This window comes from Daphnia pulicaria, chromosome 6 (genome assembly GCF_021234035.1).
Source record: "Daphnia pulicaria isolate SC F1-1A chromosome 6, SC_F0-13Bv2, whole genome shotgun sequence".
In the NCBI taxonomy this organism is placed as follows: domain Eukaryota; kingdom Metazoa; phylum Arthropoda; class Branchiopoda; order Diplostraca; family Daphniidae; genus Daphnia; species Daphnia pulicaria.
In genome coordinates this window covers 22,783,933-22,795,563 of record NC_060918.1, presented here as the reverse complement: position 1 = coordinate 22,795,563, position 11,631 = coordinate 22,783,933, and the positions used below count along the sequence as shown (strand labels likewise).

The 11,631-nt window shown below is 46.0% G+C and overlaps 1 protein-coding gene across 1 annotated transcript; it reads right to left on the bottom strand.

The window, feature by feature from the left end:
- Window positions 1-7,127: 7,127 nt before the first annotated feature.
- LOC124342578 (putative uncharacterized protein DDB_G0277255) lies at window positions 7,128-11,631 on the bottom strand. Its single transcript, XM_046795579.1, has 2 exons — window positions 7,868-11,631; window positions 7,128-7,729 (listed from the first exon to the last, which is right to left on the bottom strand). Exons 1-2 carry the CDS (start codon window positions 10,627-10,629, stop codon window positions 7,372-7,374), a joined length of 3,120 nt encoding a protein of 1,039 aa, XP_046651535.1. The 5' UTR covers window positions 10,630-11,631; the 3' UTR covers window positions 7,128-7,371.

The following is an 11,631-nucleotide window of genomic DNA, read 5'->3' as shown; positions in this document are numbered from 1 at the left end:
AACAAGAATGGCCCCCCTTAAAAGCAAATAAAAATTTAACCAGAAGACGTTACCGTATATACTGGACTGACTGGCAAAAGAAAAACATGCACGCGATTCGGCTATTTACCCCAAAAAAGGTAATTCTCCGGTCGCCTTTTATTTTTTTTGGTTTTTCCTTGACGAAAAGAATCACATCATTCTGCTGGTCGTACTGACTGGTCGTTTTTTCATCCAAAGTTTTCGTGTTACATTTCCTCAATTTTGTTTTTTTATTTGATCACGGCCGATCAAACGTGAAAAAAGAATCAAAATCGGGAGGCTCGTTCGGGAGGGGGAAATATGTCGCCATCTATCGATCGTCGCCCTCACTGGTTGCACACGCCATCCGCTCATTCACGCAGGACATTCGCACACGGAGGGGAAAAAAAATGGACCCGATGGAAGAGTGAGACGAGACGGGACGGAATGGCATCGCTACGCGATTCAGCGACGTGTCAAACCCCTCATGCAAATGAACATTGCAACGTGATGTGTGCTCCCGCAGCTGAGCGCCACATTTTGGGTTGACTGGCGTGCACACAAGGACTCAATTAACACGACGGACATTTCAACAAATAGGCAAAATAAAAAAGAAAGAAATGAATTTCCAACGTGATTTTTTCGGGGTATTTTTCCGGCATTTTCAATTGTTGATGGCTGTCAAGAGTTGAACGAAAAAGAAGATGAAAGAGCTGGGCGCGCCTCAAATCTTGACAACCCAATCGCCTTTTTTTCCTTCTCTCTCTATTTCGAATGTTGTTGTTGTCCGCGACGACATGTTTTATTGATTCGTCCACTTTGAACGTTGACGTGAATGTTCTATTCCAACCGTCTGAAATGTTCAAATAAAAAAGAGTCGAAAAACGGCAATGACAAAATGTGTTTTTCAAGGTTTTTTTTGTGCATATTTTTCGCGTTTTGGTTGAAACGCTCGTCGCCGTCCCGTCAAAAAGACACCGACGACTCCACCAAAAAAAGTTGACAAGGCGAAATGACGAATAGACGAAGGGCATCACGATCTTTAAGACGGACACGATGTTCTTGTGTTGTTGCTCATCGCAAACCCTCTCTCTCTCTCTCTCTCTCTCTCTGGTGTGTGCGCATTTTTCGTAACATTCACTCCGCCGTGCGTTTGTTATTACACGGCACGGTAGTAGTTGGTTCTGGCACAGCCAAAGTTTAGACAATTGACTCACGCAGATGATCATCATTCTCGGGAGTGCATTACACAACCCCTCGAGCGGAATGAGCCAGCGCAGCCAAAGGACGGACTTTGTTTTTGTTGGGCCTTTTGGTAAAAACAAGTTGCTCTTTTTGATGATGATGGGAAATACAACTTGGAACTGGAATACAAAAGTTTCATTGACGTTTCATTGATGTCGTTGCGTCAATTTTGCCGGCCACGAAAAGTTGGAAATCCCGACGAGTTCCCCCGTTCATGTCGATAAATGAAATCGATCAAGCCTTGCAACGCGGACAAATAATACGGAGAGAGGCGTCATCAAATCATTATAGATAAGAAATCCGGGATCAGATTTCTATTCCACGGACTCTGATGAACTGTGAACATCATCAATCAAACCACTTTTTTTTCGGGGGCCAGGGGGGCGGACGATATAGGACAGTCCGGCAACCATTACGACGATGTGTAACACTGCATCGCATTAAGCTTAACTCGCCATCAACTCGGCGCGCGAGGTGATTATTAAATAGAAAATATAGAAAGTCGTAGGTACGTAGAAAATACATGTGGAATAGATTGCATAGTTGCCGGCCGCTGCGGATGATTATATCGAGTGATTGTAGATAGTTATGATTTATGCATTTGTAGCCCCAAGAGGTGAAAGACAAAATTGAATATCAATTCAAGTGGAGGAGGAGGAGGATCTCTGCGTTAAAGGATGACGGATATGGTCAAAGGAAAGTCTTAAACTCTTCGAAAAATGACATTTACATCAGAACCGGGCGGTAAATCAATCACATCAGACACGCATTTTCTATCAGACAACGACAATAAATTTGTAATAAAAATTAAACGTACCTTTCTTTTACCAACTGGAGAAGAAATTTCTCCCCTCCCCAGAAAAATATAAGAAAATTCACCGGCTTGTGTTATTTCCACCTTTGTCCATATTGTTTCGTCACGAAGAAAATGAACAAAAACTGTTGGCCTTTTGCCGTGAACGGGCCATCAAACGGTTCCACACAAACACAAACATCCTTATTTTTTTATTTTTAGTTTAAAAATTTTTTTTTAACAACATTTTATGGGATGTGTGTTATTTTTTTACGATTATGATTTTGTCCGGTGGTGGTGGCGGTGGTGGGGATTTGAATGGAATGAATCAACGCCATTGCGCGCGAGCTGCACGCGGGAACGGAATCAACTTGTATATTCCCGCACTTCCCGTTGGGCGACGAGAAGTGTCGGCGGCTCCGTGTCGAATGGCCGACCGAGAGTCCCATTGTTGTTTGTCGCATTTCTTTTTCCCAGGCACAGGAAACAAAAGAGCAGCAAAACGGGCGAGACTCAAAGGGTCAAACAACGAATTTAGTGATCCGTCGTCACGTATCGATTCTCTCTCTCGCTCTCGGTTCAAAAAAAAAAACGAAAAACGAACCAGAAGTGAATGGACTTTGAAATCAGCCCATCAAACGTCATTTGCACGCCGGACCCAGCGATTAGCTGCTGCGTAGTTTAAAAAAAAAAAGAACGAACAGGTGGAAACAACAACAAAAAAGAGCGAGGTAATTTTCCCAATGACTTTGAATTGAACTTGAAGAAGAAGAAGAAGAAGAAAACAAGGGACTTTGGTACAATGTAATCAAGCGGACATTCGCTTGCGGCCAATTCTTCGGGAGGACTATATAGGAAAGAAGAGGCCGTGCATGTGAGAAGTGTGGGTACTATATTATCTACATTTTGATATTAAGGTATAGTATATGGTATAGTCCCCTGAGTGAGCTCAACGAAATGGCCGATCCGCCGCCGCCATCGGGAGAAATGAAAAGAGAATCGCGAGGAGTTAAATCATTTCGGTTGTTTCTTTTTTATTCGGCGCAGCGCGCGTGCGTGAGGCTCATCGGTTTTTGGCTATTTTGGCCGCAAGCTGAGAGAAACAGACACACAGAAAAAATGTACAGGGAATAATAAATATTTGTTGAAAGGAAAAAAATATTCGAAAAGAAACAACAAACATCCTTCATGCCTTGTTGGCGCAATGGCACATCGTGCAAAGGCCAGAGCAGCTCGGCAATTGTTTCATCAGTTGGACGTTTTGATGAATTTCCCCAATAACCCCAGTGCTCGTTTCGACCTTTGATGATATTTTTAAAACAGAAAAATTGCTGCCGTGTTGACTTGCGTGTTTACATGCATACACGTCCAGCAGGACTGACGGACGGGCTGGAAAAAAAAAAAGAAAATAAGAAACTGGAATGCAATTGTGTGGCAATGACCAAAATTGGGAAGGACGAGAGAACTTGAAATATCCCATGGATCTATTTCGCCTTGTACGGATTTGTAATTCCAATTTCCTATTGTGATAGAATTTTTAAAAAATAAAAAAGGGGATCAACGTCGAGTTTGAAAAAATTCTCCGCGGGCGAGATGACGTGACTTTCTATGCTCCAAGGTAAACAATAAGCCAATCAGGTGACTGTTCGAAAGTAGGATTCTTCTTCTTCTCCCAATTGCTCCCGAAAAGGAGAAAATGTTTTATGTCGGGTGAACTGGATAAAGAGAAGAATGAACGAAATAAAATCAAACACAGTCGGATGTGCGCGGCGGAATTACTATACAATCATCTTCTCAAAGTGTGTGAATAGAACGACCACAGCAGGGCTGCCACCCACACCCAACCCAAAAGAAAGTAAAGCGCATTTGAAATTGTACGCCAGCAACCGACCGCAGCCGCTGCCAACAATTCGATCGCATTTGGAAAACGAGGCCTATATCTACACACAACACAACACAGTTGAACGCAATTCAATCAAATAATAAAGACCGACCATGGGCTTCTTCTTCTTCTCTCTCCAATTAAATTTGAAAAAAATATCTTTCTTCTTCTTCGTGTGTTCATTTCTGGCGCCTTGAGGGACATCACGAATTCACGCGGTCTCCCCCCCCCCTCCTCTGCTGTTGGCTTTTGCTATGAATCTAAGGTGGATGAGATGATGATGTGTCTGAATGTATAACTTGTAGCAGACCAGTCCACTTTTCTTTCTTATTATACGGGCACTTCTTCTTCTTCTTTTAGGCATCTCAACATTTGATACGATTGCGTCGACATTGCCGCACCTTTTGTGCGTCCTTCGTACACGTACGTGCATATCTGACCACATTATCAGGGTAATCAAATGCTCCTTTTTTCTCTTTCCATCTAAACAGGCGATGGAGAGTTGCGGGTTGCCGAGGACACACCGCGGCGGCGGCGGCCGGGGTCGCTCACTCACTCGATGATTACCACGCCGAGCGACGACGACGTGAATATTAGAAGAAGATGACGGGGAGTTGAGTTGGCCTTTTTTTTTAATATTAAAAAAAAAAAAACTCCAAGGTCCGCCACTTTCACCGGAGCGCCATTTCACGCGTCGTTTCCATTTCTCGTGTCTGTGTCGTTGACTTGTACCAACGAAAAAGAATAAAAATTTTGACTCTCGACCGCGATTTTTTTTCTTTGCCTCAAATTATTATTTACGTCTGAGACGCTTGTAATTCTATTCCTTTTAAATGGTTCAAAACGAAGGGGAAATTATCTGTGACAGGTGAAACAGGGCGTGGATGTTACATCAACTTGAACTTACCGCGCACCGGATTGGTGATTACTATCAAATTTTATCGTTCACTTATATTCTTCTCTCGACTATTCGTTCAAAATGAAAAAAGGTTTTCAAGTTATTTTTATTTGATTTTCGCTCGCATAAAAATTACGAACCGGTCCGTTATTTTCCATTTTAAACTCTCTCTCTCTCTCTCTTTTCGGTTTGGGCATTTTCGGTTTCTGCATCGTGATTTGGGCATGTCGATTCGACGTTATCTCGATTCTTTTTACATAGTTCAAACGAGATCTTTGTCGGTCTTTTGTAATCTTTGGCCAAACCGCGCGGCGTTTACCATCAATTCGCCAATGAATTATTGTTTCAATTCCCAATTAAACGATTGTATAAATTTATTTCTTTTTCCGAATAACTGTGCGGCAGACTCACGCTCTTCTGTGCAGCCAAAGTCATGCTTTTACACATGAACTCACATATTATTAGATCCGTTAGGTTTTCTTTTTTTCCTTTTTCGATAATTTAATTGGACGCTGTACGAAATCTAGTTTGACTTTACTGGGACTCTGCTGAACTTTCTTAGAGCTCTCTCTTTTATCCATCGGCTAATTTTTATTGGCCAAGACAAATCGAAATTCCCCCCCGAAAGTCGAGGAATAATAATAACGGAAAAACCCGATCATTCCGCTTTTCGCCCGCCTGCCCCTCCATCCACATGTATAATGATTAATAATTATCAAATTGTTAGTATAGACGCATGAATCTCAGATGTGTGTCATACGGAAGAATAATTCATGTGTGTGCATATAATCCGAACAGATGGGCCTTTTCCTCCCGCAACAGCATCACGACCGAATATATAACTGGGAATATAACTGGGAATTCATCATTCCGTCGTCCAGAAACAAGAGTTTCCGGACTTTCTTCTTTTTTACATCAAATAACATCGAAAAAGTGGCCAGTGTCAAATGTTAACAATGAAGAAATTCATCATTTCACGGAAATGTGTTTTTTTTTCCGTTCATTCCCGGCCTCCGTTATGTAATCTGACGTGTGTGACTTTTTATTTTATTTTTTTTTTTACTTTTGCGATGGGCCTCCCGAAACTTTCTAGTTATATTTCGCCTGGGCTTCTACTTTTTGTTTGATGTATGGGGCAGACCCCAGCGTCGGCAGGTTTTTTTTTTTTACATCCATCCACCGTGCGCTTTAATGCTCGTGATGAATAGATTATAGAGCGCATATGTAGTATATACATATATATACACACACACACAGAGCACGGTTGAAAGTACCATATAATATTTCAGCTCGACGAGATGATGTCGTTAAAATTAATCCTGGACTCGTCGTCGTTTTCTCTTCCGACTTCTTTTGGGAGTTTAGGGTAAGAAGAGGAGCTTTTATTTGAGGGTTATATGCAAAGTGTTATCTCTGATAGTCATCTTATATTATATAGTTTCATCTAGAGTGTAAAAAAAATCTTATAACAAGTAGAAAGTTTTCCTACCAGCAACCAGACGCCAGAGTGTGTCGCTCGTATCTTTATGTTTATGCTAGCTGCTGGTTCATTCCGAAAATTCAAATATTACGTTAACTACATATTACCCCCCCGGGGGGGCTCTCTCTCTCTCTCATAAAAGCAATAACGTTTTATAAGTATATTAACGTGCAGTACACTGCACCGAGGTCTAACAATTTTTCCAAACAAGAAATGGGGGAAATGATATTTTTCTTTCTTTCTTTTATACTGTGCCATGTGCATGGATAAACATAAACCGGACCCCCCCCCACCACCACCGCCACGATCTATATAGCCCCCACCACCCGCAAAACTACACACGTAAAGAGTTGCAACAAGTTTTTAAATAAAAGAAGGGACTTTCCAAACAACCGGAAACCGCATAATCGTTTCCAGATCGAGAGAGTCTCTCTCTCTCCGCAAAAGAGATAAAGAGAGTTAAAATAAAAGAGATGGCCAATCAAATACTATTATTTATACACGGCTGCGCACCGTCTATATATCCTCTATCGCAAACAATATGCAATTACATGGTCCATCCGCTTTAATATAGCATCCGCAAAAAGATGAAATTAGGACCCGAAAAAGCTATAGGCTCTCCAAAATGAATATCATCATCTTAATGTTAGACATCTGTCTTTTCTCTCTCTCTCTATCCAAACACACGAAATTCGACTGATGGCGGATGAGAAGAAGAAAGCGAATCGAGAAAACCATCCGTCTGTACGACGTACAGCAGGTCGTCGGGGTCTTCCATCACGTCGCCGACGACGCCTCATCCTCACGATCCATTCCCCCCATCGAAAGAAAATCGGTTCCTTTTTGTCTTGTTTTTATCCGAGCGCTTTGATATATTTGTCTATACACAATCATCAAATCACCAAATTATGTAACAACCAAAATAATAAAAATATTTAAAAAAAATGATCAAACATCATCACAGACATGTTGTTGTGTGTTCTAAACAAAAACGAAAGATGATTCCCTATTTTTAATTAGGTAATTTGGTAAAAGAAAAATTGTTTAATCAAGGGGGGGGAGGGTGATTTGTTTTAATCGACCAACTGGACGGTAGCGAAGGCGTGAAACGTCACGGCCTTGTTGTTGTTGCTGTTGTTTTGGCTGCTCGATTTGGATGGTGCCAATTGGCTGCGGCTTGACATCCGCGTGTGGGTGGATTTGGAACGTCTGAAAGATCTGGCCGCCGCCGACAGTAGGTCCTGGTTGGAAGAATTCGAAGTGGACGAAGGCGATGTCTGAGCGGACGATCGGTGCTGTTGTTGCGACAACATGTGGGACATGTCCGGCGGAAGAGACACCGGCTGTTGGTGGATGGGCGACGGCAAGGCGTAATAGTGGCCCATGGATGGCGGACCAGCTGGCGGAGGTGGAGGCGGAGGAGGTAACCACCTTCATCATTTGCCATCAACAACAACAAAAAAGAAGAGTCAGCCATCAATTTCCATTTTCTCTTTTTCGTCTTATTTCAAAATTCTATTTTTGGAAAAACAAAAATGTGGGAAAAGAACCACCCAGAAAATGTTTTACCTTTGACTACTTCTCATCCGTCCGGGGCTTTGACTCCTGGATCGCTGGAGCCGCAATTTATTGAAATCTCCCGCCTTGATCAAAGTGGGTGGCGGTTGAGGGGGTGGCGCCGGATGATGGACGGGATGCGGATGGAAATAAATCCATTGCTGTTGTTGTTGTTGCTGCTGTTGCTGTTGTTGCTGATGGAGGTGTTGGTTGTTATTAGCGTCCATCGATGTCGGATATTGCGGAATTGGATGACGGACGAGTGCACCAGCTGCCGCCGCTTCGTTCCAGCAATAACCGGCCCAACCGTTGGACATGGCCGCTACTGGCGGCGGACCGTTGCTGTAGCGGAGCCGCCCGGAAGGGTTCTTGTTATTGTGGCCCGTCAACAGGTGGAAAACGGGTTGGTGTAGTGCCTGTTGTTGTTGTTGTTGTTGCTGCTGGGATGACGACTGAGTGACCGGACCTTCTTTCGGGTAAATGTTGCGCGTCAATTCCTGTCCGGATTTGGTGGGTATGAGAAACGTCTGGCCGCCGCTGTGACCGGGCGGCGGAGGCGATTGGAGTCGGGTCGACGAACGGAGTCGGATCAACGACCGGCCTCGCGACTGCAGTTTCAGCGGATGCTGCGACCGATGGATCGACTCCGGATCGACGCCGCCACATCTTTGCTGGTTGTCGCTATTGAGCGACAAGGTGCTGGACGGCGGAGGAGGTGTTTGCGGAGTGGGAGATTTCCTGGAGGACGACGTCAATTTCATCAGGAAGGATCTCGTCTTGGAAGGATCCCGTTTGATTTTAGGTGCCACAATTGGCGATTGAACCTGAAGGATTTCCGGCAGACTTTTCGACGATTTAGAATTCTTTTTACTGTTGTTGTTGTTGTTGTTGTTGGATTTGATGCTCAACATTCCGCTGGAGGAAACGAAAAGGCCGTTGAGTTCAGATGATTTGCCCGTCTGCGGAGCGCTGGAAGTGGACAGAGCGTCGAATTTCGACGACTTGCGCTCGGACGACCTGCCCCGTTGATTGGATTTCGTATTCCGTCGAGACGCTTCCGGAGAATGGAGACGCTGAGGATGTTGTTGTTGTGGTTGTTGCCGGAACGGAGCACCAAACGACCAGCGGGATGTTTTCGTGGGCGGATGTGATTGCGGCAGGGGCGGGGTTGGAGATTGCGACGTCGAAGTCGAGGCGTCGCTCACCTCGGCCGGCGACAATCCGGTGACGGACGGCCCCATCGGCAATTCCGGCGTTTGTAGACTCAAAATGCACGAGGGCGGCGAGGGGGAAGAGCCGGAAGCCACGGATGAGCTGGAAGATTTGCTCTTTGACAGTTTTTGATGCATGGCCGTCGTTGTTTCGGATCGTTTCAATCCGGCGGCGACGCCACCGACGCCACTACTGCGACTGCCTGGTCCCTGATGACTGTTGGTGATGGCCAGGGCCGTTTCTAGGCGGGCCAACTGGCCGCCGTAAGGCATGCCCTTCTTACTGTTGCTGCTGCTGCTGCTGTTGTTGTTCAACATTCCGCCGGATGTTGCGGTTTGCACCGAGGCGTTGGATTGGCCACGGATACCACCGGCGCCGACGCCGACGTCACCGCCACCGGCGACGCCCGTGTGATTTAGGAAAGTTGACGACGACTTTTGTTGTTTCGAGATTTGCAGGTGGGTCAATCCGTCGTGGGTGCGACGCTGGATCAAACTCCATTCGGAATGCTGGCGCTCCAACTTGCGGATGATGTTCTGGGCCTTGACTGGACCGACGCCAATGTCCGACGCCGACGAATGCTTCGAATCCACCAGGATGGCATCCAGCGTCCGTTTGTCACGGTCCCTGTCCGACCACGACTGGATCGACACGGCCGCTGTCTTGGCCGCGACTGGGCCATTACTGACGACAGCTGACGCTTGTGGGCCGCTCTTTTTCCCGGGCGATGTTGTTCCAGGAGGGTCGCCCGTCGCAACTGCGCATGTCGGCGGAGCAGCAGACGGCGCCGGATGATTAGTGCCAGCATTGACAGAGCCACCGCCACCGCCACCACCCGTACCACTGGCCTGGATTTTCTGGCAGAGCATCGTCAGAATCCGGGCCGGCTCTTCGGCGCTGCATTCCAGGGCCAGGATATCCAGGGCGCTGTCATCTGCCGAGCGGAGTGTCAATAGGACCACATGGCGGCCCAGTGCGGGCGGATGTTGGCACGAAAGGATGTCCGACAGGGCGCAGCGGATGGGAACCGTCAAAAGGTCATTCATCCGCTCGGCCGGGCAGTCGGAATCGGATGAATCGCCGCCGTTGACGTTGACGGTGATTTTCTTGTTGCGGATGACCTCATCCGCTTCGTCGATATCCGAACTGCTGCTGTTGACTCCGCTGCTGCTTCCGCCGGAATTGTTGTGCGGCTGGATCGACGTGTCGCTGTCCGATTCGAATCCTTCGTCGCTCTTGCGGCTCTTCTGCTGCAGCGAAAGATTCCGCATTCCGGACGTCGATGACGACGTCGTCGAGGAGGCGCAAGACGAGGAGGAGGAAGACATGGAGGAAGTGGGCGGCGGAAGAATGCGCAAGCCCCTTTCGCTCAGTTTGAGTTTCATCCAGCCGACTTCCGGCAATTTGCTGGTGCTGGCGGGCGAATCGGAAGTCATCACTTCCTTTCTGACTTTGGCCAAAAATTGCGAGGCGCATTGGTTCAATTGCGGATGCGTCGAGCCAGGAATCAACCGCTGCCGGTTCAGACACCTTACCTGACATCCGAAATCGATCGTTTCCATCGTGCGATCGCGTGATCGTATCGCTCTTTTTTTAAATTTTCAAATCAAACGAATTTGACGCGCCAAAATTCAAAAACCAAAAAAAAAAAAAAAACGAAAAAGTTTCTTATTTTTCTTGTCAAAATTTAAACGTTAATGACTTTGTTTGTTTCTTTTCCGCCAGTTGGTCCAAGGTGACACACACACACACACACACACGGGGGACAATTATTTCACTGCGGATGTGAACACTGAAGACTCGCCGAAAACGTGAGAAAGTTCAATAATAGGAAGAATAAAACGACAAGAAAAACTTCAGTCCATATCCGCCCCGATTTGAAACGAAATTTGTCTAAGGGTCCATCGTCTTCCGAGCAATGCGGAATAACAGTCAAAGAGAAGAAGCAGATGCAATTGCGGAAGGATAGTTGTTCAGATTGTTTCAATTGGAATGAATGAAGAGACGGAGAACAATGTGTCATTCACCGTCACTGTGGAATGCACTTTCACTATGCGGCATCTTGGGCTCGACGGATGAATGAACAAAATACGGTCCAGCGGAGAGTCGGAAAACAAGAGAGACAAAATTGCGGACGGACGAATTCCTATTGTTGTGGATTCACGGCGAGTCTGACGCCAACTGAACGGAAACGGGCGACGTATCGTCGCCTTTAGCTGCTGGCTGGCTGGCTGGCTGCGTCACGGCGTCACGGAGCGACCTCCTCCGCCGCCACCACCGCAGAGCCTGCAGCTAATGTGGGTGTGGTTTCACCGGGAATGAAGACGAACGAACGAACGAAAGAAAGAAGAAGAGAACGTGCTTCACGACTTTTTATTTTTCACCCCCTGGAGCAACTCTCTCTCGTTAAGAGATACTTACAGACACACACAGTCACAGTCTCGGCAGCAGCAGCAGCAGCGTCTGTTAGTGTATAAATTTGATATCTCGGCATTTTTTGGCTCTAGCCTACATTTAGGCGCACCTGCATCCTTCTATAGAGAATAATGCAGGAGGAAATACAC

What these genes read in the sequence shown, in the direction of transcription:
- LOC124342578 (XM_046795579.1), bottom strand. Translation starts at nt 10,629, where the DNA reads ATGGAAACGATCGATTTCGGATGTCAGGTAAGGTGTCTGAACCGGCAG. An exon ending in CGGATGAGAAGTAGTCAAAG is followed by an intron (nt 7,730 to 7,867) that starts GTAAAACATTTT and finishes CAAATGATGAAG; the next exon opens with GTGGTTACCTCCTCCGCCTC.